This window comes from Poecilia formosa, unplaced genomic scaffold (assembly GCF_000485575.1).
Source record: "Poecilia formosa unplaced genomic scaffold, Poecilia_formosa-5.1.2 Scaffold124, whole genome shotgun sequence".
NCBI lineage: Eukaryota > Metazoa > Chordata > Actinopteri > Cyprinodontiformes > Poeciliidae > Poecilia > Poecilia formosa.
The window spans coordinates 286,253-311,484 of NW_006800063.1; the positions used below are offsets into that span (position 1 = coordinate 286,253).

A 25,232-nucleotide genomic window follows, 5' to 3' on the forward strand; every position below is an offset into this window, starting at 1 on the left:
CCTCTCTGACTGACTTTGGTGCCAATTCCCCCAGAGGCCACGCAAGGAAATTCAAGCTGAATGTTATTATTTCTATTGTTAGCGTCCTAATTCAGATTAATCCAATTTTATTTCAGCCAAGAAATTATGATTTGACTAACTCTAAGACTGCGACTGACTGGCTACAGTTTAAACATATGTACCCTTTGAACCTGATCTCTCTGTTGAACACTAGGTGGCAGCACCGCCCCTCCGATGTCTGCTCACTGTCAGAAAACCATAGAAGGAATTAGAGGAGGAAAAGAAACAGTTGGCTTTCTGTTCACAAACAAGGTTACACATTCATCTTAAAGGTATGTTAAATGACTCTCATCTTTCTTGAACGAAATATGTTAAATGACTCTGGCTCTCGCTTTAGCCCGTCTCTGTTTTTAAGCTCGTCTGAGCTGAAAGGAAGAGGAAACAGGCGCTAATAATAGCAAGTTCAGTTAGTATCATTGGCTAAGAGTTAGCTTCTGGCGAGCTAATTGCGTTCAGACTTGTTGTTTTTTATCTTTCATATTTTTCTTCTGTAAGTAATGCCATATTTAATGAAATAATTTCTAAGTTGGACTCAGAAGAAGCTAATATTACTCATATTTGTCTTCCTGCTTCCTCATGCTAACACCCTGGCTGCTTGCTAACCTTCGTCGTTTCAAGAAAAACATCAGGAGCTTTCAGCAGGACTAAGATGATTTCTTGTGTGACAGCCAGGTTACTGTCAGAAAAGTCTGCTTTTAAATTTCTTGTTTCTGCTCACGGTTCAGATAAACTCATGTTGACTGCGTTAATCATAAATAAAGCTGTGATATTCATTGTAATTTATGATCTATGTTTGAATATGTTCGTGTAAGAGCAAGCTTTATAAGTTTAATTTGATCAAATGCCGAACAAATACAGCCATTCATCTGCAAAACACAAGTTACGATGCTTTGCTTTTTCTGACGAATTTCTTCAAAACATTAAGGTTTTGCTATTATTCAAAACTATGTAGTTGTGCATTATCAATTATTGACTCTCGTACGTTTAAAAAAATCAATACAGATCCATATCAGGCATTACAACCTTTACACCTTAATAAAATTTTTAAACAATAGATTACAAAAAGCCTTTTCTTCTGTTGTTGTACCTGAATGATTAGATTAATATTTAAAATGGAATATTTGGTGTAAAAGCAAATGCTCCACAGCTTTGGTTAGTAGAGACTGAGCTCATTGTGTTTTCTTCTTGCTTTGAGTTTTAATGTACTGTTTTATATTATCTTATCTTTTTTTTTTTTTTTTTTTTACAGTGTCTGTTACTTGGCTTGTGATAATCTTTAAATGGCACTCCTTATGAGTTTTATTTTACTTAGTGGCCTTTTCATTGGCATCAGAGTGCAGGGTTTGAATAGAGATGAAACTTGGATAAAAGAAAAATAGAAAAGCCATGCAGGATTTTCTGTTTTCATAGTTATGTGCTACTTTGCCTTGGTTTGTAACATTAAATCCAAGTAAACTACATAGATGTTTGTGGTTGTATAGTGAGTTAAAATGTGAAAAAGTTCAAGAAGTATGAACAGCTTAGCAAGGCACAGTTTCTGCATCTTGATGATGAAAGTTTTGTTGGTTAAATAACAACATTGAATATTTCTGGCTACTTTAGGAGATAAAATGAGTTAAAAATCTCATTTTTACTGACATCGGTGCCTTTATGCACTGGGAGAAAATCTGGTACAGATATAGTAACATTTTACTAACTTATGTTACCTTATATTTATTTAGACTTTAAGGATCTATTTCTTTGATTGAAGGGGCTGTTTTGTTTTCTGATCTGTTTCTTTTCAGGTGGCCGATTTCATAATGTTAGCTGTGAGGAACCCCAGTTTCATATTGGTATGAGCTAATGGAGGAAACTCTGCAGCAGATCATGGAGTTAGGGAACTTTTGTCCCCTTTCAATCTGACAACTGTAAGGGACATGGAAAAGGAAGAGATGGATGATGAGGAGGTTTGTGACGGTGGTTTTGTCTCGGAGCAGCAGCAGGCTGGAGAGACTGATGAGTGCACACAGGAGGATAATACGGTCCATCTCAACTCTCAGGAAACTTCAGTTATTGACCCTGGAACGGGTGAAGTAGAGTCATGTGAATCCATGGAGGCTAAAGAGGACGCAGAAGAGGTTTCAGAAGGGTTTGAACAAGATTTGGATCATGAAAACCCACAGCTTATCAATCAAGAAGAAGATGAAGCCGCAAAGGAGCAACAGATGAACGGAGAGTCCGGCTGGAGGGCGCTGGGAGGCGGACGGAGGTGCAAGTTGAGGAGCGGCAGCTCTCTGTTCGAGCAGAGCTTTCAGAAAGGCAGCATCCCGTCCAGCGGAAGTCGGCACAAGCAGACTCGCAGACGCAACCATCACCACCATCAGCAGAGTCGCGGTCGCAGGCGGACGGGAAAACAACTTTTCTTTGCTTTCAGAGAGATGCTGTCAGACTCCCTGAGCGTCTGGTGCATTTCCTGCGTCCACATGCTGATTGAGATCATTGTGACATTAACTCACAACTGCGGAGTGGGAGTGGAAATGGGGGTTTTGAAACTTTACAACTGCGGGAAGCAGATTGTTGTTAAGATCACCGATCTGCCTGGAATGAAAGCAGACTTTAGCCGGGTTTTGAAGCGGATGAAATGCGCTGGAGCAGACCTTTTGGACAAAACTATGAGGACTCTTAAGTGGATAAAGTCAGCCGTCTCCTCTTGTTTGAGACTTTTCTGCGCTTTAGTTATTTTCAGCTTCCAGTGGGTGAAGGGGTTGCTGCTGCGTGTTGGTGGTGAGCGGGGTAAACGCTATTGGATGGCTTTTCTGGAGTCGCGGGTCTGGAAGAGGCTGGCGTCTGTGTTGGAGAGAGTCCGGAGCTGGTTCAGGAAGTATCGCAACACACCGTCATCGCCCTCGTCGCCCAGCAGAGCCGCAAGAGGGGAGCCAAGTCAGGAACTGGAGCGACTGCTGGCGCTGGCCGAGGTGCCAGAGGGGGAGCTCGACCCCTTCACGGTGCTGGGCGTGGAGGTGCATGCCACAGAGACGGAGCTGAAGAAGGCCTACAGACAGCTGGCTGTCCAGGTGTGTGTGTGTTTAATCTGGAGCCAGGAGCCTTTTTCACCCTTCTTTACTTCAATAACCTCGACTTTTGTGCTTTCAGGTCCATCCAGACAAAAACAAACATCCGCGAGCCGGAGAGGCGTTCAAGGTTCTGAGGGCAGCCTGGGATATTGTCAGCAACCCTGAGACACGGCGAGAGTATGAGCTGTGAGTAGGAGAAAGTCACCAGACCCCTGAGGAACAACGCACTGTTAGGAAGGACATCTTGGCATGAACATACAATAAATACAGTTTCTTGATTTTAATATTTTTCTTTTCTTGGCTTTTGCCATTTGCAGCTTAGAATTTATTACAATTCTCAGCAGCCTCATAAACTTTTGTTCTATTAAAAAAAATGCTTTTTTGCTTTCTATATAAAGATGTATTTTTCCTTCTGTGACAGGAAGAGTAACACTGAAGCCATTTACTCCGGCTGAATGTGACCAAACCTGAGCTTTTCTATTTGTGAAGCTGGAAAGAGGCAGTATTATGTTAAAACGCTTTTTTGAGGTTTACATCATGTTATAATGTTATTCCCTCATCAAAAACATATAGGGAGTGTTGCCATGATTCTTCATATTTGAGAAATCCTCCAATCTGCCATCTCAGTTATTCAAGGGTGGCTAAAGGATTGCTAATACAAAGCACACCTTGAACGCCACATCTGCAGAGCTTATCACACAAACTACTGCTCAGTGCAACGGCTGTAAACGGCTTCAAGAGGAGCATTGCTGTGATGATGTGCAGGTGCAGGAATCATATTTGATATTTATAGCATTTTTATAGCAACTGAAGGGAACATAATTACCTGACTGTGCTATAAAACGACACTTTGTGCCTGGAAAACACAATACTCCTTTAAAATGTTGTCACTGAGCAAATGGCCTGACAACTGACAGTTTGCCTGCATTTTGAGGAAGTATTATGTGTAGTTAAGGTGTCACCTACTTATTTTGACTTACCTTTATGTTAATTACAGCCTGGGAAAATAGCCTTGCATTCTTAATTGTGTGATATGAAAAGAAAAACAGCTGCTAAAAACTGGTGAGATTGTTGATACAAGATCAGAAAATGCATCCCTTCTTCTAATGAGACAGATTTTTCTCATCAAATAAATTGCTGGACTTCCCAACAGAACCTAAACATGCCCAACTGTTTCCCACTGAGGGGGAAACATGCACTGCAGTGAGAGATTTTACAATCTGCAGCATCACTTACTGATTTATGAGTTTTAAGGAAGGCCTCATCCAGTCTGGAGTTCTCTGTTTAGTAAAATAATCACATTTAAAAAGTACAGCATATTTTTTCTCTCTCTCTTTGGTCACTTCTGCATTTGCTTTCATGGCTGAAGAGAAGACGGCTACAACCAAAACCAAATCTAGCTGCTTGGATATGCTGGTTTGCATCTGCTTTGTGATTCCAGTGCAGAGAAAAGGCAAATACGACGTATAAAAACAGTTGCCGAATTCAGAGAATATTCACATTTTCCGCCTTAGATTTGTTTAGCAGGGAACTTCTGAATTGTCTTGAATCACAAGTTGTGTCTTTCCCACACAGGAAGCGCATGGCAGCAACCGAGCTCTCAAAGTCCATGAACGAGTTTCTCACCAAACTGCAGGATGACCTGAAGGAAGCCATGAACACCATGATGTGCACAAAGTGTGAAGGCAAGCACAAGTACGTTGATGCGCACCTGACATCACTGTATCGACACATGACATCACTGTATCAACCCGAATCCCTGAAGCGTTCAGTGTTTCTCACACCGGAGTCGTCGTCGTGAACGTTGTTCCGCTTCACTGGTTTCTCCTTCATGACCCGTGTGTGCAGGCGGTTCGAGATGGATCGAGATCCTGCTGAAGCCCGCTTCTGTGCTGAATGCAGCCGTTGCCATAGCGCCGAGGAGGGAGACCTGTGGGCCGAGTCCAGCATGTTGGGTTTACGCATCACGTACTTTGCTTGTATGGAAGGAAAAGTGTATGACATTACAGGTGAACGGCCGTTTTTGTCAGTTGATTTCTGTCTAAACTCAAGACTAAGACGGACTTTCAAGATTGTGCTTCTTCATGAGAAATACTTTGCTTCTACCTCGTAAACATTTATAAGAACGTCTCGCAGATTAAATAATCCGTCATCTGATGGTTAACAGCATAGAACATGTGGAAGAAGATGAAACAAAATCTCAACCCTTTGGAAACTGATGCTGAACGTCACCCTAAACACACCGCCTCCATGGTGAGATACAGCGGTGGCACCATCATGCTGAGGGAGACTCTGTTCCTCTTGTCAGAGCTGATGGTAAACTCATCGGATTAATTGATCAATAAATTAGTGAAATTATTGTCAACTAATATAGTATTTAATTGAGTATACAGACTCACAAAGGCCAATTGCTGAAAGAAAAACACAATCAGAGCAGTAATTAAACTCTACAAAAATATATACATTTTGCATAAAAGATAATAAAAAATACAAACTTTGTGAATATGGTGAACCCAGAACTCCTCAAGTTAGAGAGTTTAAGCTACTCTTGGTTCAAATTGGGTATAGAAAATCTCCTATTAAGGCCCTTTTGCTGTCAAACTATTAATCAGTTAATCCATATAATGGTCAACAAATCAGCCGTTTGCTGTATAAATACTAATTTTAGCAGAAAGGACTAAAACGCTTTTCACATGTTGATGTTGGAAGTATTTTTTTTTAACTGCAGATAAGTCCTTTGCTACAAATGATCAAGTGTACGCTGAAGGACTGCTCTGTCGTTTCATTTTAGGCAATACATGTTTTATGCCCTTACTTAAAAAATAAATAGTTTATTTATTTAGATGTTTTTTAAAGTATTTCTACTTTTGTATGAAAAAGAATTAAGCGGTAAAATGAAAAAAAATTTACACAGTGTGCCAGTTTTATGATTACTAAAATAAGTTGGTTGGAGCCCCAGTTTGAATCAAATCATATTCATGTGTTAAAATGGCCCAGTCAAAGTCTAGACTTGAATCCAATGGAGATCACGCAGCAAGACTTAGAGCATTTTCCTTCCACTCTGGAGAGATTGACTGCCTTGTGTTGGTTTATCAGTAGGAGACACTGCTGCAGTTTGTGGTTGCAAAAGTTCATGTACGTCCAGCTAGCTGGGGTTCTTGGCTTTTTTTTTTTTTCACGCGGCCTTCACAAGCATATTTGCATCCTTAAAAGGAAAAGAAGAAAAGAAGGAAGCAAAACTGTTAAAACCTACAAGCTATTTAAGAAATTTGCACTCATCCACACCCTGTAAGAGCTCTGTTGTGTCAGAACTGAAGCAGAATCGAGTCCGCACCAGAGCTTCCCTCTGAACAGACGATACAAACCCACCCTGAGCAGACGAGACTGCGTTGATGTTGTTTGGTTTTTATCCAGAAGACATTTTAACCAAGTTCTTGTAGTTTGTTCAGGTGTAGCTTTAAGAACCTAAGCTGTCGTTTCACAATTTTCACTTTAAAATTTTCCTCATAAACTTGAACACTTAAAAAAAAAAAAAAAAAAAAAAAAAAAAAACGAGCTGAGGCATTCAGACTGCGAGTGTTTGCAGTTTCTCTGAGTCCTTCATGGTTTGACCTCGGGCTGAACTTGATTGGGACGCCCACTTTTGGGAGGAACGCTGATTCTCTTGAACGTCTTCCAGATTATTTTTGAATGGCCTTGTAGCGTTCCCCAGATGGATGCGCAACAATATTTATTTTTCTGAGAAATTTGTTGATGCCTTTTGCCCGAAGACTCTGTTGCTCAAACTGTCTTCTAATCTGCCTGCCAAACTGGCTGAGGTGTTTAAAAACACCTTCATCCACTTAAACCAAAACATTACGCCAGTGTTTTGGTTTAAGTGGCGTCATGTGTAGTTCTGTATCTATATCTAATTTTAGATTAAAAAGTGTGGACTAAAAGTTTACCTTCACTCTGCTAACTTGTAGCTGTTTTTTTTAAAATTGGTAATTAGTTAAAGGTTTTTGTTTTGTGGTTTGGTATTTTATGGGTACCAGATGGGTAGAATGGTACCAGCATGCAGGAGAAACGGCAGGAAGCAATGAGAATGGATCTTTGTTGTTTGGACCAATGAACTTCTTCTGGCTGTTTACAAAATATGCCACAAAGCATCAGGAACCTTTAATTTGCCTCCTCGCTGCCACTGAGCTGTTACTCTGCCATATTTACAACGATCCCTGATGTACAAAGTCACGTCGGGTTTTTCCAATCTTCTCAAATGTAGAACAGACCAAAAAAAAAAACTTATCAGTTAAAGTCGGTGTTTAAATATGTTTTAAATTGAAAATGATTTAAAAATGAATATGTTTGTGTGTTTGCTGTCATGTTTCAGAGTGGGCAGGTTGCCAAAGAATAAGCATTTCCCCCGACACCCACCGCGTCCCGTACCACATCTCGTTTGGTTCAAAGAACAACAGCAGCGCCACACGACACAGGTACGTCCCACTGATGACGCAGGCGCATCACTGAACCAGAAGACCACCGTTAAACACATTTATTTCGTTGATTTAATTCAAAAATTACAACTTTTAGGCAATACATAGATTTTTTTTTTTTTTACACACAGAGTAAAAATACTCTAAAGGTTTATTTCTGTTCATTTTTATGATTGTGGCTCTGAACATCAAAGAAGACAACTTACAAACTATTTTTTCTTTCAAGTTCCATTTGATTTACACATTAAATGTAAAAACATTTGACCGTAAGATGAAACTACGCTCTGATTTCAGTCAGTTTTTAATTGAATAATACCTGTAGTGGCTGCAGTGACAGCTTTACAGAGCATTGAGTACCAGCTTGTAGTGATAAGGCTTGTCTTACTAAAATAAACCATCATTAATTTCAAGGATGCAAAGGCAAATGGTGTAACTAATTTAAAAATTAATGCTGTTAAACATTTCAGACTGAGTGATTCAAGCGGTGGTAGATAAAACACAGGATGTCAGGCTTCCTGTATCCAATGCATAACTTCTCTGCTCATCCAAAAAAAGTCGACATGTGACCATTATAAAGCAAATTACAGAGTTTTAAGCTCTGCCTGCTAGATAGGAATGATTTGCATTGAACTTTGGTTTTATTGCGGGGACTATATTTTCTCCTTGGCTGTCAAATGTAGGAGGGAGTAATTTTTATTGAGCTGCTGCGACGAGGCTGAAAGTATTTAGAAAGCGAGAGGCAAAGTTGAACCTGTCGCCAAAATTCAGACATTTTCTTTAGAAACGAGATTGTAGCCAAGCAAAACATTAAAAATAATCCAACAGGTTTGTCTTAATTAAAAACTGTCGTACATTTTTGGGGTAAATAATTTTTGATTGTGGTGGTAATAAAATGTTTCTGGTCTATTTCCAGTAGTAAGAATGGGATCTGGATCATTCTCTCATATAGAAAAGATGCTGTTTTTATAGCCAGGTTTAGTGAAGAGGTACGATGAAATCTGCTTTTGAGTGGAAGTCACTGGATGTGGTTTTATTGAAAATAACAAAATCATTACTTTATGTTTTCTCTAAGGGTTTTAAAACACAAGGTGAAAAACCCACACCCTAAATTAAATGCTGCCTGTGATGTCGAACAAAATTTGTGGCGTTTTTAAATAGCGATCAAAGGCTGCATAAAATTATTGCAGACAGTCCCACTTTGGCTCCTCTGGTCTAAAGATGTTAGATTTTCCTCTTTATTGAATCGTAAACCAATTGAAATCGAGAAAAACCAAAGAAAACCTCAACAAAAGAAATCGATCCATTTCTGATTAAACTGTAAAACTTGATCCAGGAATGTAGAACATTTATACACATCACAAAACATAATAAATTCAGTTTTTATGCTCATTAAAGTTTTAGAAACTGACGATTATTTTTAAGTCGGATATCTTTTAATTTTACCGTTCTTACTTGAGATTCTACTTAATTTTTTCCCCTCAGTGCACAACATATGTAAGAAAGTCGACACTCGGTGGCGCTGTATTTCATGCTTTATTCAATAAAAATGACAACAGTTTTAAAATTGCTCAGGCTCCACTGAAAACCATTTGTTTGTCTAACATATAAACACATACAGAGTAACTGTTTTTCTTCCTGAATTAAAGCCCTGAATATTTCCCCTTACATATAAGATATGGTTGAAATGTAAACGTGAATACAGAAATGTTTTCTTGAGGGGCAAAAGGTCAGAGGCATTTATCTGGGGGCAGGATTGCTCACCGTTGTTAAATAATGAATCCTTTCTTTCAGTTTTTTACCTGAGATATTCAAATAAACCTAGAATTATACCATTTTTGTTAGGAGATGAGTCAAAGTAAACATCTGTAAGTTGTAATAATGAATAATTAACCTGAACTTCAAACCGTCTTGATGTTTAATTTAGAGAACAAGCTCAGCAGTGAGTGGTCAATTTTATTTTATTTATTTATTTATTCATTTATTTATTTTTTTTTAAAAAAAGAATATTTATTTATTCATTTATTTATTTTTTTTTAAAAAAAGAAATTCACATTTTCTCCCAGATTTATTTCTGCCAGCGTAAAGAAACCTCTAATATCGATGTTCTTGTGAGGAACGGTCCCTGCTGCGTGCGGGTCGTTACGACAGCACATTGTTGGTCTGCAGCTGTTAATTACAGAGATCGCACCTTAAATGTGTGATCAGTTCACTTCCCTTCCTGCTGCAACATGATAGTCGGGTATCGAGTCAACTATCCAGTCTGTGTAAAACAGATCCAAAGCAGCATAAGATGTAGACCTGATAGAAAAAGTCCTGTGTTTTACTTTATTGCATCTCCTTATTATATTGGTGTATTCCAAAGAGTTTTCTTCTTCTCATTGTTAATTATATTCTCTCTCAGCTTTCTGAAGATCAGGTTTATGACAAACATTTTCCTAATATGTCATATTTAGAGCTGGCTGTTTAATTCTGTATTATGCATGGATGTAAAAAGTGTTTGCTTCAAATCCGCAGTGAAGGCTGCGGGCTGACAACATTATGATTGACAGCTATTATCCATCGCTGCCGTATCTTCCATCGTTAAAAGTTACACAATAAAATTATAAATTTGGTTTGTATCCTTGTCTGTTTGTCCAGCCGACAGCGCCACGTTTTCAGTAAATCTTTGTATTCCCTCGCATTTAGGTTTGAATTTAGGTATTCATATTTTCTGAACTTACTCGAGACAAAGCTGTCGATGAGAACCAACAGGAGGCACTAGAGAGCTGAGCAGCCCAGAAGTACCATTTAAAATTTGTCAAACCTTCTGTGACCCGACTGTTATTCCAAATGAAGTTATTGAAGATTGTTTTGATGTTTGTAAAAGTGAAATCAACTAAATTAAAGTGGTATTAGGCTACCGGCTGTCTAGTTTCTGATGAGTTTTACAGGAGCACTGAGGTTGTTTTAATGTCCATCATGGCGGAACGGGCCGCGTTCTGAAGAGTGTGACGTCACGGGCGAAGGGTTGATGATGTTTATGCTTCGGCACAAGCGAAAAGCGGTCCTGAACTTCCTGTGTTGCCTTCCAGGAGCCCCTCGGAGCACGCCGCCGGTCCTTCGAACCCGGCTGACTTGCAGGACTTCTTCAGCAGAATGTTCAAGGGCGGGCCGCCGAATGACATGGCTGCCAACGGCGGGGGCTTCTTTCCCTCAGGTCCGCCCCACCACCACCCGCCCGGTGCTGGAGCTGCCCCTTTCTCCCCTCCCCCGGGTCAGACAGGTTTCTACATGCCGGGGGGCCATCGGCCAGACTCCGGCGAGACGTGGCCCGACGGCGGCAAACCCCCCCGGAGGAGGAAGAAGGTCCGAAAACCCTTCCAGAGGTGAAGTCCGTTTACTCATTAGTGTGTCAAAACCCGGACACGATAAGAAAATGGCCATGTTTGTCTCTCGCCCGCCTGTGGGCGTGCCAAGATCTGAAGAGTGGTTGAGTGTGAAGCTGCAGTCGGATCCGCCAAGCAGAGAGGGACTGGATCACGAAGAGGAACCAGTTGGGTGAATCTCAGTGTTGAAGGCCGAGGAAGTGGCAGTGACGGTGCTTTATCTGTCATTTCATCCTGTTGTGTTGCTGGTCTCACTCATGACTGTAGCCTTGACAACCGAGATCCCTCTGATGCCGTAATGAAGCATTTTCTTTTTTCGAGAATTTCCTGCCAAATCCATTACTGCATGATTTACTCACCTTTTTGTAACGCTTCGGTTTTCTTACTTCTCTTTTGTATCGGGTTAATTTCCCACTTTGGGCTCCGTGTCGGGAGGGAGAGGAAACGGTAGAGGTGAGGGCGAAGCTCATTAAGATTTATAGCTGAGAAATGAAGAAGAGGGCTTGTGCAGCTTAACGTGTCAGTGTTACTGTTGTTGTTATCGCCGTGTGTTTGTCGTTTTCTGCATCTGGAGCAAAGCCTTGTCCAGCCCAAACAGGCGGGACGAATCTGAACCACGCTAACAGGACGCAACGACACACATCACATCTGTTTCTTTGTTTTTATGTGGCTTGTCGTTACAGTGTCCTGCAGAAGTATTTACACCCCTTGAACATTTCTGAATTTCATTTTAACGTCCCCACAAACTACTGTGTGTTTTACTAGGATTACATGTGATGAACAGACACAAATAATTTTTTTAATAAGTAAAAAACTAAAAAGTGTGGCATAGTTACATTAAACCCCCTCCAGTCAAAACACACCACTGCAAAAACACAAAATCTTACCGAGTATTTTTGGTCTAGCACACTTGAAGTGGTATAGAGGCTTGTTTAAGTAAATAATTCCTTATTATTGATGAAAAGGTGCTAGATCCATAGGCAGATTAATTTATAACAAGAAAATAATTTATCTGCCAATGGAACAAGTACTTTCCCCATCAATTATTCACATAAAACAAGCCTCTGTGTCTTGCTATGAAGTTACTTTTATTTAGTTTCTTATTTCAAGTGCATTAAGATATTTGCTTCAGAAATCAGAACAAAATGTCTTGGTTAGAGTTTGTTTTTGCAGTGATTTTGCTTCTAGTCTTTTGAGTGGATCTACCAGCTTTGAACCCAAAGGACTGAAATCCAAACTGTCAGTGAAAATCAAATTTCAAGTCTTTCCACATGATTCCAGTTGGATTCATGTGCATATTTATGTGCAGCGGATTGGCTGCACATAAATATGCAGTCAATCCGCTGCGTTTGTCTCTGGATGTTTACGGCCATTTTCCTGTTGGTGGATAGCAGCAGTTTCTCACACAGAAACATCTATCAGAAAGCTAGCCAACGTCTCTGCTCCAGCCAAAGAAGAGCGTCCCCACAGCATGATGCTGCCACTACCATGTAATACAATGGGAATAGTATGTTCAAGGCTTTACTTTTCGCCACAAGTAGTGTTTTGGATGTAGGTTTAAAAGTCGTGACAAATGTCAAATGGGACTTCTGTGACCTTCTTATTGCCAGATGTGTGCAGTGGGGCTCTTGGCTGCTTTTCAGGTTACTGGTTTCCAGTTGTTGGTCTCTACTGGCGAGAAGTCCAAGCCTTGAAATATTGTTTTAGAGCCTTTTATAATCAGCATAGCAGGGACTGAATGCACTTTTTGATATGGATTTGTAAGGAAATAAATTAACACTATTTTGTATTCCAGGAACCCAAATAAAAAAAAGTGGTTGTAATGTGACAAAATGTCACCAGGTCCAAGGGATGCGAATACTTCTGCAAGGCACTGCCTGACGGTCTGATTGATAAAATTAATCTCCCAAAAAGCATAGAAAATCTTCAATATTTGGGTTTAGTCCTGATATTTTCTACTAGAAACAAGTTTTGAAGCCTCCTATTTGTTTTGCATCAACCGGTTTTATGCACCTGCCTCTGATTACACATTCATTTTGAATATTTCTAATGAATAATTGAGGGTATTTTTATCTAAATCCTGAAGATAAAATGTCTTCAGATGAAAATAGTCTAGCTTCAGAAAGTTCACCGATTTAAGCAGAGGAACAATTCTGAAGCTTTTTGTTCTGACTTAAGCAGCAAGGTTGAAAACAAACGCAACAGGACGTGTATGCTGCTACGTTGTTGATTTGCTCTATTTTTCTTACGTAGCTGCTAAGATCATTTTTGTTCCAGTTAATCTAAATTTTCTCTGGATTTTCCTAAGCTGAAGTTGTTGCATGTTCTTTAGCATGTTTTTACTCCATGATTATTGCGTTGATGTCCCAGTTCACGTCATGTTCTGCATCTAAATAGTTATTGTGGTTCAGATTTCCACATTACAGGTTCACAGGAAAGCTGCCCAGTGCTTACTGGTTATATCAACATTAAAAAAGTCAGTTAAGTTCACATGGGCCTTGCCTAGAAATTAATGAAACCTTTTTTGTTTTGCCTGTAGCCTTGTAAAAGCAACCTGCTGCATTGTTTACATCTCACTTTAAGATTGTGGGCAGTTATTGAAAAAGGCAACTGTGTGTGTGTGTGTGTGTGAGAGAGAGGCACTTGATAAAGGTTATATTTTATATTCATAGGACGTTTTCTATTGTGTTAATTTTTTCCTTTCTTGGACTTTTGCACACCCGGCACTGTAAAAGAGCAGAACTGATTTCGATTCAGTGGTTTTGAAGCTAAACCTCCAGCTGCAGGTGAGTGGGAGGTCGTACTCATCGAGCTCGACAGCAGCTCACCTACAGATTTTACGTTTGCACAGCCACCGCGCTCCAGAGAAGATGAGTTTTGTTATTGTAACAGAGTGAATGCCTAAAAGGAGCTCTTGTTGCAGATGCCCGTTTCTGCAGGAAGTCTTTGGTTCTCTGCACCTGCTTTAAAAAAAAAAAAGGTTTTTCCCTCACAAAAGGAAATGTGTGGAATCTGAGGCTCCCTTTATGTAAAGCCATCTCTCCAATGAAGACAAAAATGTTCCAACTAGGAGTGAATTTCAGAAATTGATCACAGTAACTTGACATTTCTGCAGCACCACACCCTGATCTTTAGTTCGCGCAGGAACTGCACAGCCTCATCCATGATGCATTAACCATCTAGCTTTGTTTTCAACTCTTTGATTTGAGAATATGAAGTGCTGCACGCTTAAAGGTAGCAGGTCAGAGTCCAAGAGGTCTGAACGAGTCGACAGTGTTCCGTTTCCTTTGTGTTTTTAAACAGATTATGCAGAAATATTGCAAAAATATTTGACAATCAGGGTTTTTTTGTATGAAGTTCAGAGACAAGTTCCCAGTTGAACAGTTTAAGTAATCTTGGGTTTCTTTCCCCTGCTTTCTCTGGTTTTCAAAATAAAGATGATTTCCAAGATGCAACAATGTTAACTGTTTTCTGCTCATTTTCAACTTGTCATTTTATTCAGCAACCATCATGCAGACGGTCCTTTTTATCCAACCTGACCTAAAAAAGTACCTTCACCGTTTTACCTCATTTTCCACTCAACCTTTGACTGGCTTTGTTATGCTTGTGAAAACAGAGCAGGGCACCTTTAAATCTCTGCTCCTTACATGGAGATGTTTCCAAAACATTAACTCCCTGATGTGAAGGTAAAAAAACCCACCAGATTCATTGATGTGAATATTGGCGTCTGTAAAAAGCATATTTCTGTATATTTTTATAGCACCTTGCTCCCCTTGAAGATTTCCACCTTTTGGCCAGTTACTCAAACAAACCTCAGGATTTTGTATAATAGACCAGAGTGGTGCATACTTTCACATGTTAGTTTTGAGTTAAAAAAAAAAAAAAAAAGGAAACTTGGCTTTCATCCCCCCCCCACTTGTAAAAAGACTTAAAAAAAATAATGTTTTCTGTGAATAAATTCATTTAATTTCATGATATCTTTTATACAAAATACACATTTTAGTACATAGGGTGACATATGTGCGAAGTCATCTTGCAGTCAGAAAGTCATTTCTGGCTTCCACATGGAAAGGCACTTAACCTCGAGTTGTCTCCAGATCTCTAAATGGTTGTAATGGTGCCTTTACAATAACTTTAATTCATGAACACAAAACAACCAAATTTTAGACTTTGCTTGCTTTAGGGACAAATACTGCAAACCTGTCTGTTTATGGGCTTGTCAGAATTACAGCACTTCACATTTTAACGCATTTCAAAAACATTTCATCTCACATTTAGTTGGTAATGCTCCATAGAAATCTGGTTAGACACATTTATAACTAATATTTCTGTTCACACCCGTCTCCCTCCACTAACATAGAAAAGATAAATATGGTGGTATATTTAAACTCACAAGGTGTTTTTACCTAAAGTTTACCTCTCAGGGCTCCCATGATGCTGCGGAGCTGAGAAACGTCTCTGTAGGCCACTAGGCCGCCATGATTGGCCCAGCGGTCTGCTCCCGATCGATCAGCGCGAGGCTGGTGATATGTCAGTTCTGTCCTGGGATCCTGTGCTCCGCTCTCCGACTGCTGCAGACTCAAAGCCAAGTCCACCACACCCCCACCCAGGGCCCGCAGCAGAGCGTGAGGAGCGCACGAGTCCCACTTAAAGGTGCTGCCCTCTGACAGGACATAGGCGTCCGCCAGGCCCTGGATGACACACAGGACCTTGTAGCCGGCTCCAGAGGCGTACATGAGCTTGTCTGGGCCGCACACCGAGGTCAGAGCTTCCTTCACCGACTGCTTCTCACTGGAGCTCAGCACCACGGACAGGCCTCCCTCAGATCGCTCTCCTGGTCTGGACTCTGAGCAGATGTTCGTGCTGCCGCAGGACACACCCCAGTAGTGCTTTCCTCTCCAGCTGAGAACAGAGAGGATCGTTTTTAGTCAGCCTGAAAAGCTCAGTGACAGAGTAAAGTCACAGCGGTCATTAAAGAAAGCATTTTATGAAAAATTCACATTTTTATACATCTGGTTGGGTCTCAACTGCTTCTAAAAATAGACCTACCGCATAGAAACCACCTAGCCATTTTTCTTTGGCAATAAGTTTTTTGGTGTCTGGAAAATATACAGTTTCAAAAACTGTTCCATTACCTAGCAACCCGAGCTGAGCTCCAGCATGTTTGGTCAGCTGGTTTTAATGCCATATGCACTGTACAATGGCTGCTGGAAAAGACAAATGTTTTGTCGTTTACTTGCCATCCAGAAACCACATGATTCATTCTTGCTGGTTGTCTGAGGCTCCACTTCTGCTTTTCAAAGACATACCGCTGTACAATTATACATTTGTTTGGAGCAATTCTGAAAATCTCAACATAAGCAGAACTGAGCCGACTAAAATCTCATTCTGAAAATGATTGTTCAAAAAATGCGATGAACATGTTTTGAATAGCCCATAGACCTATGAAAGTTTCATTGACCATAATCTGGAGAAGATGCTGCGTAAAAGCAGCATAAGAAGGATATGAAATGCATGTTGTATATTTAAGAAACTAAATGTGAAGACAAATGAAATCCAGAAAATTAGAGCAGGCAATCGTCTAAAAAAACAAAAAGGTAGAAGCAAAATAAAAAGTAGTCTCAGGTTGTCACTGTGGCATAATTTGTCCCCAATTAATGCATTTAACTACATATCCAATGAAGATTTTATTTTTCTATTTGGTTAGAAAGTAAGTGCTACTTTTTACATTAAGGTGATCTTCCTGCACTTTCTGGTCAATCTGAAGACGTACATTTGCTCAACAGTTGAAACAAAAAGTCAAATACAAGGAAGTGTGACAAGGTTTAAAAGTTTTAAATGAACTTCTGAAGACGGCTTGAATGATCAAAACTGCTAGACAGGAGTTGGAGGTTCTGAGTTGCTTAACTCACCCTGTGCCAGCGGGATCTTTGTTGTTGAACGGTTGGTTGATCACGCCCATGACGGGCTCACCTGTGCTCCGCAGGTAAACCCCGATCAGAACCAGCGCACAGTGCAGACCTGAAGGAGACAGGCGGCCCTCTTCCAGCACTTCCTCGCGCCCTTCGATGTACTGACTGGTGGCGTCTTCACACATAACGGAGATCATCATAAGCAGCTCTTGTTTTAAAGGAGCCAACTTAAGCAGCTGGTGCGTTTTTACCTATGGGGTCAATCCAGATGCCAAGCTCAGATGGTTTAAGCGGAACCGTCAGTCCATCTGTGCTCGCCTCGATGGTGGCCGGGTCTTGGTGGACGGCTCGAGCCAGCAGAGACGCCGCCGTCCGGTCGCCATCCAGCACGGTGGCCAGGAGCTTTGCAGTCTCCTCCTCAGTGCTGCACACGGTAACAGTCACGCTTTCTCCTGGAGAAACAGCGAGGCTTTAATTTACAACGAATGACCTCATGCGTTTACACAGCACATGATGTCACCGCGTCTAAATGTTTGGACTGTGACACACTGAAGTGCTGGGTGTTTGATCTGCACGAATAATCAGCTCTGTGTATAAAACTGCTGCCAGTCATGTGTAACATTACAAAGGTGTTTCAATTATATTTAGGGCAAGAGAAAATAAATTCATCACAATCTGCTTTGTTTTTTTTTTTTTTAAAGAAATTTAAGTCATTTATAAATCCTGAAAAACTTTTAACATACCTCCATGACAAACATAAATACCTAAAGCCTGATGTTTACAAATGCAGAATAAGACATCATCCATTTTCCCCTCACTCTGAATTTAAATCTAACATGACTTCAATGATGATTATTTTTGCTCAATACAACAAGGGAATCATTTTATCAGCATGAACAATATTTCTCCAACAAATCATTTGTGCTCGACAGCCTCAGTCTCTTATGAACCTGGAACTTGACATTTGGAAATTAAATCCAAGGATGTTGGTGCAAATTCTCAGTCAACCAGACAAAAAAAAAACCCTCAAAGTACCTAAATAGAGGGAACTCTTGTTTAGTTAAGATGTTTCAACTCTTGCTACAGTTTTGAAATGGAAGTATCGGTCTCATGAACATGTCCGTTATAGACAAGTGAATTGCTGAGCCCATTTATTTGAACTTTGTCCTTCAATACAAGGCAGGCGAAATTACAACAGCTACCTAAATGCTGTCAGAACTGCAGGCATTTTTTCACCACTGTGGGAAATTGCATGCAGAGCTTTTAACAATTCAGGTGCAGTGCTGGTCTGTTAAGTCTCCAAGTGGCAGCTTTCAAACTAAATGTGAGGCTATGCGAGTTTAGAGTAAAAACTCAGAGCTGGAGGTTTTGCTTTCCATTTGTAGTGTGTGGCGCATTCAGTAATTATAAATATAATTATACTTATAATTATGAGCTGCAAACACGATTAAAGGCAAACATGATAGAAACAATGTACACCAAATAATTACCAAGCCCATTTTCAAACTTGTTTGACTCTTCTCCATGAATGAATCCAGCCAACTCTGGGAACTGCACAGAAAATAAAACAAACCATGAGCATAAAAACTCAATCTAGTTCTACAACTTTATTACTTATGGCTCACAATTTACGCCCTTACCTGAGCTCTCACGTCGTGCCGGATCAGCTCCTGAATCATCACGTCGGCGAGCGTTTTGAAGTCCTGCACGAACTTCTTGTTCTTGTCTTCTCCGGTCTTCTCCTGCACCAGGAGCTGAAAGAGAGGAGCCTCTTGTCTGCAGATGCGAGCCACGTTTGCGGCCTTCTCAGCCACCCGCAGCAGCAGCCTCAGCAGGTCGGCCATGTCTGCGCAAGAGAGGTGAAGAATTGTGTGAGAGAATGGGGATAAAAGGGATGGAGAAGGTCGCTCACGCACATGATAGGCTAATTATAGCCTGAAAATGAAAACAGGGCGCCTCTGAAAAAAGAAATGAGCGCAGCAGGGATGTGGCTACAGGGCTTTGCATGTGACCTAGAAGAGAGGGTTCAAACATATGCAGCTCACAATTCAATTCCCAGGAAAATATTTTTAAATTATGCAAAACTTTGCAGCACAGCATTAGATTAGCACAGAGGCGCACTCTGATTGGAGAAACCAGTCATATCTAAACACTGCTGTCAAAAAGTTTTAAACCAGCCTTAATTTGTTTCCACTTTGTTTACAGGGAGACATTTTCTTGTGACCCTCAAAGAGGCGTTACACTGTAAAGTATGTTTTAAGGGTTTAGACTTTTGACGTTTCTTACTTTCTGTTCTAGAGAAAATTAGTATGATTTTTCTGTGTACCTGAATAATTCAACACTTAGGACAAGCTCCAATATCCTAAAGCTTTTAACCTCTTTCTGTAAAAATCAAACTCGCTTAAGTCTCTGCCACCTGTGGAACAACTTAAATTTCAATTTGTTTTAAATTGCACAATAAATCTTTACTTAAGACAAGGCAGCTCAAAGTTATGTTAACATAAGTGTTTTTATCCCTCAGTTTTTTTTGGATCTTCTCCATTTTTAGATGCGTTTGTTTGTATTCCAAGTGGCTCCAACAAAACCTGTTGAAGAAAAACATGAATGCAGCTAGTCAAGAGGAACACAGCAGACTGGAATGACCAGAATTTGTTTTGAGATAATTGAAACCAGAGGGTCATTTTATTTAATAAAAACCAGATTGTGTGGTTGACGAGTTCCAGTGGGAGCATTTTTTAAGTCTCCACTGTTACATTACCCCCCCCCAGTCTGTAGAACTGGGGTGTCAAACTCCAGTCCTCAACGGCCGCTGCCCTGCAGTTTTTAGATGTGCCACAGGTACAAAACACTGGAATGAAATGGCTTAATTACCTCCTCTTAGATAAGTTCTCCAGCGCCTTGCTAATGACCTAATTATTCTATTCAGATGTGGAGCAGCAGAGGTACATCTAAAAGTTGCAGGGCAGGGCCTCCAGGACTGGAGCTCGACACCTTGTGCAGTAGAAAATGATGGCCAAGCAGACAGACTTATGAGCCCACTGGTTCCAGTGACCAGAAACAGTATACCACCATCATTCCAGTAAACACCAGGTGAACTAACGAGCACATGCTGCATACAGCTTCACTATACTGACAAATATAACGTCTATTCAAAGGTGATACAGTAGAATATGGCAACAGCTAACTTCATCAAATGGAAAGATGAAAACAGAAACATAAGCAAAATGGTACGACTGAAGATCTGATGACAAAAGGCCTCAGGAGCCGTCAAAAATAGTTTAGAACCCGTTTGTCTGCTACAGTTTTTACCAATGGCAGCTCTACTCTAGTAATGCCACCAACCCAAACCAAAGTAAAGCTGAAGAGGTTTTCAAAACCCTTATTTTACCAAATGTAGTATAAATCCATAATTTACTGCCTAGCTGTGGTTTAACTAAAGGTACATTTGTTACAGAGACAAATACTACATCAGTTGATAGCGTTTAGTAGTCAAAAGCAGTGCTGGTAAAAATGTTTAACGATGAAGAGATTCTGGAGAACTACTGCTGCATAGGACTCCTTTAGCCAGACTGAAATATAAACAGTTACAAAATATAAACAATATAGTCATTTTATCAATTTTATTTGTTCCGACCCAAAAATCGTCGTCATTGTTGTCTGCTCAGCTGTACTATTAAAAGCGAGGACACGGGCTTAGCTTCGCATTCATGAGAAATGTATGACAGGAATTTAAATGAAAGCAGTTAAAAAAAAAAAAAAAGATAAAGTGAATGATTAAAACCTTACCAACGCCAGGTTATAGCCCGCTTTCTATCTCCTTTTCGGTGACCGTGCTTTCCGGTTTGGCTCAAAATGCAATGAGCTCAGAAGGAGGATGTGGGCTTTCAGTCAAATTATTATATTTAAGCTTTTAATTAATGCCGAGCTCTGCCTGTCCGCTCAGTTTACGTCAGTTTCCTACCGCAGGAAGGGCGGACGCTCCACTCGCAAGCTACGCTTAAACATTCGAGGCGGAGACAGGAGCGTAACGTATGACGTCACGGAATGCGCTGCCACCACTGTAGCTGTTTTTAAGGCGGAAACGTAGCGCGGTGCGTTCAAGTGACAATTAGATACAGCTGTTGAGTCTTGTGATGCATGATTGAGTGACAGGTCAAGTGTTTTGGCTATTTGAGTTTTATAGCTGTGATTAGACATTTGCGGAGACCTTCTTGAGAAACAGAGGGGCTGGTCATTCTTTCTGTACAAAGCTACTGTTGTTACAAATTTGTCAATTTGTCTGTTTCTTATATTTGTATTGTTTTAACAATATTTAGTGCAGTGGTGCCCAAAGTCGGTCTGGTTTAACGCACCTGGATCAAATGATGGCTCGTTAGAAGTTTCTAAGGGGAACATTGACAAACTGAAAAGGTTGTTACTACCACCAGGGAGAGAACTAAAACGTGCAGGATACCGGCCCTCGAGGGCCGACTTTGGACACCCCTGATTTAGTGGAACAAGCGTTCACCTCTTCCTGGTTTAACTCCTCACCTGAGAAGGGCATCAGAAGGGAGAGATGCTGCTTAAAAGTTGTTCATGTTTATTTATGTAAATATTTATGGGGGTCATTTAGTTTTTTGGTGTTAGATACTGCTAATTTCTTCTTGTCTGATTCTCTGGTGAAAATAAATTATTCAAACCCCCCAAATTAATACCCCAAATTTTATAATGAACCCAGTAGGTACAATTTCAAAAGTCTGAATAAAATGGATCTTGAGTAGGAATTTCTCTTCCTCCAGCGACCAACAAGAGGGAAATGACCAACATTAAATTCTTCTCCCACATGTTCACGTTCACTGTTAAGCAACAGTAATCATACATAAAGACAGATTCATTAAAAAGAAAAGAGGCTGGCAAGTCCAAATTTAACAGCAGATTCTGATTTGACTGTTGCTGCAACCTCTATCTTTCTCTGCAAGGCAGCATAATATATTTTAGCTCTGTAAGTGATGCCACAAATCAGCCACAAGCATCCCCACACAGCTTGCTGCTGAGAGGCACAGAAACCACACATGCAGAGTTAAATGCTTTTCAAATAAATATTACAACAGCTTCAATTGTTAATGACCAATGTATTGGAGATATTTGACTCAGTTCAAGCTTTCTCTTATCAATAATTTTACACCCAAAATTAAGTAAAACAGTGGCATTCATAGCTTACCTACTGACAAAGATGTTTTGATGTAAATACCTTTTAATGACACACAGGATGTATTTCTTATTAATAGGGAACCAATGAAAAACTATTTAGGTTTTTACTGGAATCTTCTTTGAAAGCATCCTGCAAGACCGAACAGGATGACAGTCATCCTGCAGTCATCAGTGCTTTTACAAGGATATTAGTGCATTGTAAGGACTAATATCCTTTGAACCTCTCCCTGTTTTCGCAATCACACACTCCATTGCATTGTATCTGGATACTTATAGGTCAACACAGAGTGGTAAATTGGAAGAGAAGCATTTATGATTTAAGCTTTTTTACTAGTAAGAATTAATTATTTTATTTATTGATTTCATTTACAGTTTAAAATGAACATGTCACATGTTGATATAAACAAAAGTTTTGAATGAAAAGGAGTAGTTGGAAGAAAAAATGTTTTCTCTCAAAACTAAGCACCAATTGACAATTTATAGAAACACAAAACGATGTATTTTAAAAAAACAAAAAGAAAGAAGATCTATTATCTTTGTAATGATACAGCACTCTACCGAGTCAATTTACTTCATTATACCTTGATAGAATATAATGTATGCTGTGCATTTGCATTAAGCCTCAGTTACTCTGATCTGTCTAAATTATATCTAGTCAGTGCAAACTGACTTTATAAGTACCATAATTAATAAATAGAGCAAATACAGCATTACAAAAACTAAGCAACACAGCAGACAAGTTGGGGAGAAAGTCTGAAGCAGAGTTGAGTTATAAAACACAAATCACAGGCTCTTATATCGCCTCACGCAGCATTGCTTAATCCATCACATGAAAATGGAAAGAGACTGTCCAACTAAACTGAGCAAGGAGAGGATTGATCAAACAGGCAGCCAAGTCGTCCATGGTCAGCTGCAGAGGTTTGCAGCCGAGGTGGGAGAATCTGCTAACAACTTTTAGTCATGGACGCCACAAATCTGATGGTTTTATGCCATGTATAGCCTGTTTGCTAGAAACCATGAAGGAGAGATAGTGTCGAAGAAGGTGTTCAGGTCTGATGAGACCAAAAATTTAATTTTTTGCCTTAAAGGCTATGGAAGGTAGAATCATGATAAAAAAATCACCCCAATAATGAAATGTGGTCTTGGTAGCATCATGCAGTGGGGATACTGCTCTATAGTAATTTCACACAACCATGAAATTACACTTTTCATGAGGAGATTGTTTGGTGTTTGATAAAAGAGTTGACCACTTGCATCCATTAAAAATGCATTATGCGCTGTATGACACATGAGAAGCCTCCGTGTGGTTGATCGATTCAGCTACGTGTCCATTGTTATTGGGCGAGGCCGACAGCTTGCCGCTATTTAGTCTTCAGTCGCACTCAAGATCCTCACTGGAGAAAGCAGCTGCTGAAGATGGAGGTAAGGAGGACTAATATCTCAAAATAGTATTCTAATTGGAAATAAATGCGGGGAACTAATACAGTATGGTAAGTCATTAACTCACACATGTAGTGTTTTAGTTTATAGTTTAATAGAAAGAAACAAAGAAAGTTTCTGATTTATTTTTAATTCATACTAACTAACATTTACATGTAAGGAAGTCTAAATGATGATGTTTTGTTTTAAATTGTTTGCTGCAGGCCTCTGCAGATGATTTCTCAGAGTTGGAGAACGGTATGGCCACTATCATTAAAGTTTTCCATAAATACTCGGGTCAAAACTGCACGCTGAGGAAGGCAGACCTTAAAGCTCTCATCAACAATGAGATGAATCACTTCATCAAGGCGAGTAATTTAATCTGATTATTTTAATCACCGCAGGAAATCAAACTCAAGATCTGCATGAGTGAAACCTCCAAGATCTATGAAACAAATATCACATGTGCTTCCGTAGTTTTTCCATCTTGTCTGATTTATTTGCCCGGTTCCTGCACTTAATCAACATTTTCCTTCTAAACAGAAAATTAAGGACAAGAAGATCCTGAACCAACTCTTCACTGATCTGGACCAGAACAGAGACCTGGAGATCGACTTCAAAGAGTTCGTAGCTCTCATCGCCATGGTTACTTCAGCATGTCACGACATCTTCAACCAGACCCACAAACATTGATCAGTATGTTTATACTAAATACTCATTAAACACCTGAGAAAATCTGGAAGTCTGGCTCCGTTTGTCTACTAGTGTGACTTGATTCATTTGTATTTTAACCAAGTTAGAGAGAAGGTTGTTATTAAATCTTATTTCTATTGTGATGCTTTTCATAACCTGATTTATTCTGCTTGGGGAATTGGCACATTTTGCACAGTTCAGTTGTTTGTTATAAACTTTAATGGATGAAATTAAATGCCCAGTATTTGGATCATACGGCACAAAGTCGGAAAACTCAGAAGTCATCATCCAGCAGCAGCTCAGTTTCTACAGGAGTTTTATAAAACATAATACATTTGCTGCTGCTGTGACTTTCCTCCTCGCTGATGTGTGTCCAGTGGTTGGCACTAGAATGACGGCAAAAACCAAGCAGCTCTCTCTTGAGGATGATCTACAATTTGCTGCATAGCAACAAATTAACTTGTCCATTTTTGTGCAAATTGAACTCCAGCTCCAATTTACATTTCTGATTAAAAAACGTTCTCAAATCCAGCATCTCTCCAGATATTCAGCTTCTCAGATTTTTCTCCAAATAATCCAGTATTTTCTTCCATGCATCTTCCTGGGCGGCAGCGTGCAGTGCAGGGTGGCCGCCCCACATTGTGATCACTGCAGCAGAAACATCAGATCTCATGTAATAATGGCAATAATAAGTAAAGAACATGAATGAAGTCATGTAAAACTGCAGAGGCAGCTCACATTTCTTGGGTTTGACGGACCACATGGACGTTCTTGCACTCGGGGAATAGGGGGGCTCGATCAGGTGACCAGCACCGGGGTAGGACAAGCGGGTGAGCAGGTGGGATTTACCGGCAGACCTTAACCTCTCCTCAATCTGATGATCCAGAAACCAAGAATTAAAAGTGCCAAAGACATTTGATAGATTGATGACTAAAATTTAAACATTATTTAAAATATATGTGGTACCAAGGATTATTGAAAGTAATTCAGAGTCACTCTCTCAACAATTTTAAATTTTATTATCCGTGTTTTCAATGGTCTCTTTGCACCTAAGGCGTTGACGTCACA

The 25,232-nt window shown here is 40.0% G+C and overlaps 4 protein-coding genes across 8 annotated transcripts in view; 2 read left to right on the plus strand and 2 right to left on the minus strand.

The window, feature by feature from the left end:
* Nucleotides 1–187: 187 nt before the first annotated feature.
* On the plus strand, nt 188–14,402 carry LOC103144300 (dnaJ homolog subfamily C member 14-like). Its single transcript, XM_016675984.1, has 7 exons — nt 188–332; nt 1,845–3,113; nt 3,193–3,299; nt 4,689–4,808; nt 4,962–5,122; nt 7,483–7,585; nt 10,657–14,402. The coding sequence occupies exons 2-7, from the start codon at nt 1,977–1,979 to the stop codon at nt 10,952–10,954; spliced, it is 1,926 nt and encodes a 641-aa protein (XP_016531470.1). The 5' UTR covers nt 188–332; nt 1,845–1,976; the 3' UTR covers nt 10,955–14,402.
* Nucleotides 14,403–14,893: 491 nt separating this feature from the next.
* Nucleotides 14,894–20,929, minus strand: inpp1 (inositol polyphosphate-1-phosphatase). The gene is made up of 6 exons (XM_007561215.2): nt 20,649–20,929; nt 18,503–18,708; nt 18,353–18,413; nt 17,114–17,314; nt 16,863–17,037; nt 14,894–15,852 (listed from the first exon to the last, which is right to left on the minus strand). Exons 2-6 carry the CDS (start codon nt 18,704–18,706, stop codon nt 15,357–15,359), a joined length of 1,137 nt encoding a protein of 378 aa, XP_007561277.1. The 5' UTR covers nt 18,707–18,708; nt 20,649–20,929; the 3' UTR covers nt 14,894–15,356.
* Nucleotides 20,930–22,506: 1,577 nt separating this feature from the next.
* LOC103144303 (protein S100-B-like) lies at nt 22,507–24,213 on the plus strand. The gene is made up of 3 exons (XM_007561219.2): nt 22,507–23,474; nt 23,696–23,839; nt 24,015–24,213. The coding sequence occupies exons 1-3, from the start codon at nt 23,469–23,471 to the stop codon at nt 24,162–24,164; spliced, it is 300 nt and encodes a 99-aa protein (XP_007561281.2). The 5' UTR covers nt 22,507–23,468; the 3' UTR covers nt 24,165–24,213.
* Nucleotides 24,214–24,310: 97 nt separating this feature from the next.
* LOC103144302 (bile acid-CoA:amino acid N-acyltransferase-like) overlaps nt 24,311–25,232 on the minus strand; it is a 15,079-nt gene continuing 14,157 nt past the window's right edge. For all 5 annotated transcript variants that reach the window (XM_016675994.1, XM_016675992.1, XM_007561216.2 and 2 more), the window contains 2 exons: nt 24,903–25,038; nt 24,311–24,812 (listed from right to left, as the gene is read on the minus strand). In XM_016675994.1, the coding sequence (XP_016531480.1) occupies nt 24,712–24,812; nt 24,903–25,038 (237 nt within the window). In that variant the 3' untranslated portion in view covers nt 24,311–24,711. The remainder of the gene's footprint in view (nt 24,813–24,902; nt 25,039–25,232) is intronic.

Bases quoted from the DNA above. Each gene is read 5' to 3' on its own strand.
- inpp1 (XM_007561215.2), bottom strand. From the start codon at position 18,706: ATGGCCGACCTGCTGAGGCTGCTGCTGCGGGTGGCTGAGAAGGCCGCA. The intron at 17,038-17,113 runs GTAAAAACGCAC...TTATGTGTGAAG, and splicing joins CATCTGGATTGACCCCATAG to ACGCCACCAGTCAGTACATC. The intron at 15,853-16,862 runs GTGAGTTAAGCA...CTCTGTTCTCAG, and splicing joins AAAGATCCCGCTGGCACAGG to CTGGAGAGGAAAGCACTACT.
- LOC103144300 (XM_016675984.1), top strand. From the start codon at position 1,977: ATGGAAAAGGAAGAGATGGATGATGAGGAGGTTTGTGACGGTGGTTTT. The intron at 3,114-3,192 runs GTGTGTGTGTGT...TTGTGCTTTCAG, and splicing joins ACAGACAGCTGGCTGTCCAG to GTCCATCCAGACAAAAACAA. The intron at 4,809-4,961 runs GTACGTTGATGC...CCGTGTGTGCAG, and splicing joins AAGTGTGAAGGCAAGCACAA to GCGGTTCGAGATGGATCGAG.
- LOC103144303 (XM_007561219.2), top strand. The intron at 23,840-24,014 runs GCGAGTAATTTA...CCTTCTAAACAG, and splicing joins AGATGAATCACTTCATCAAG to AAAATTAAGGACAAGAAGAT.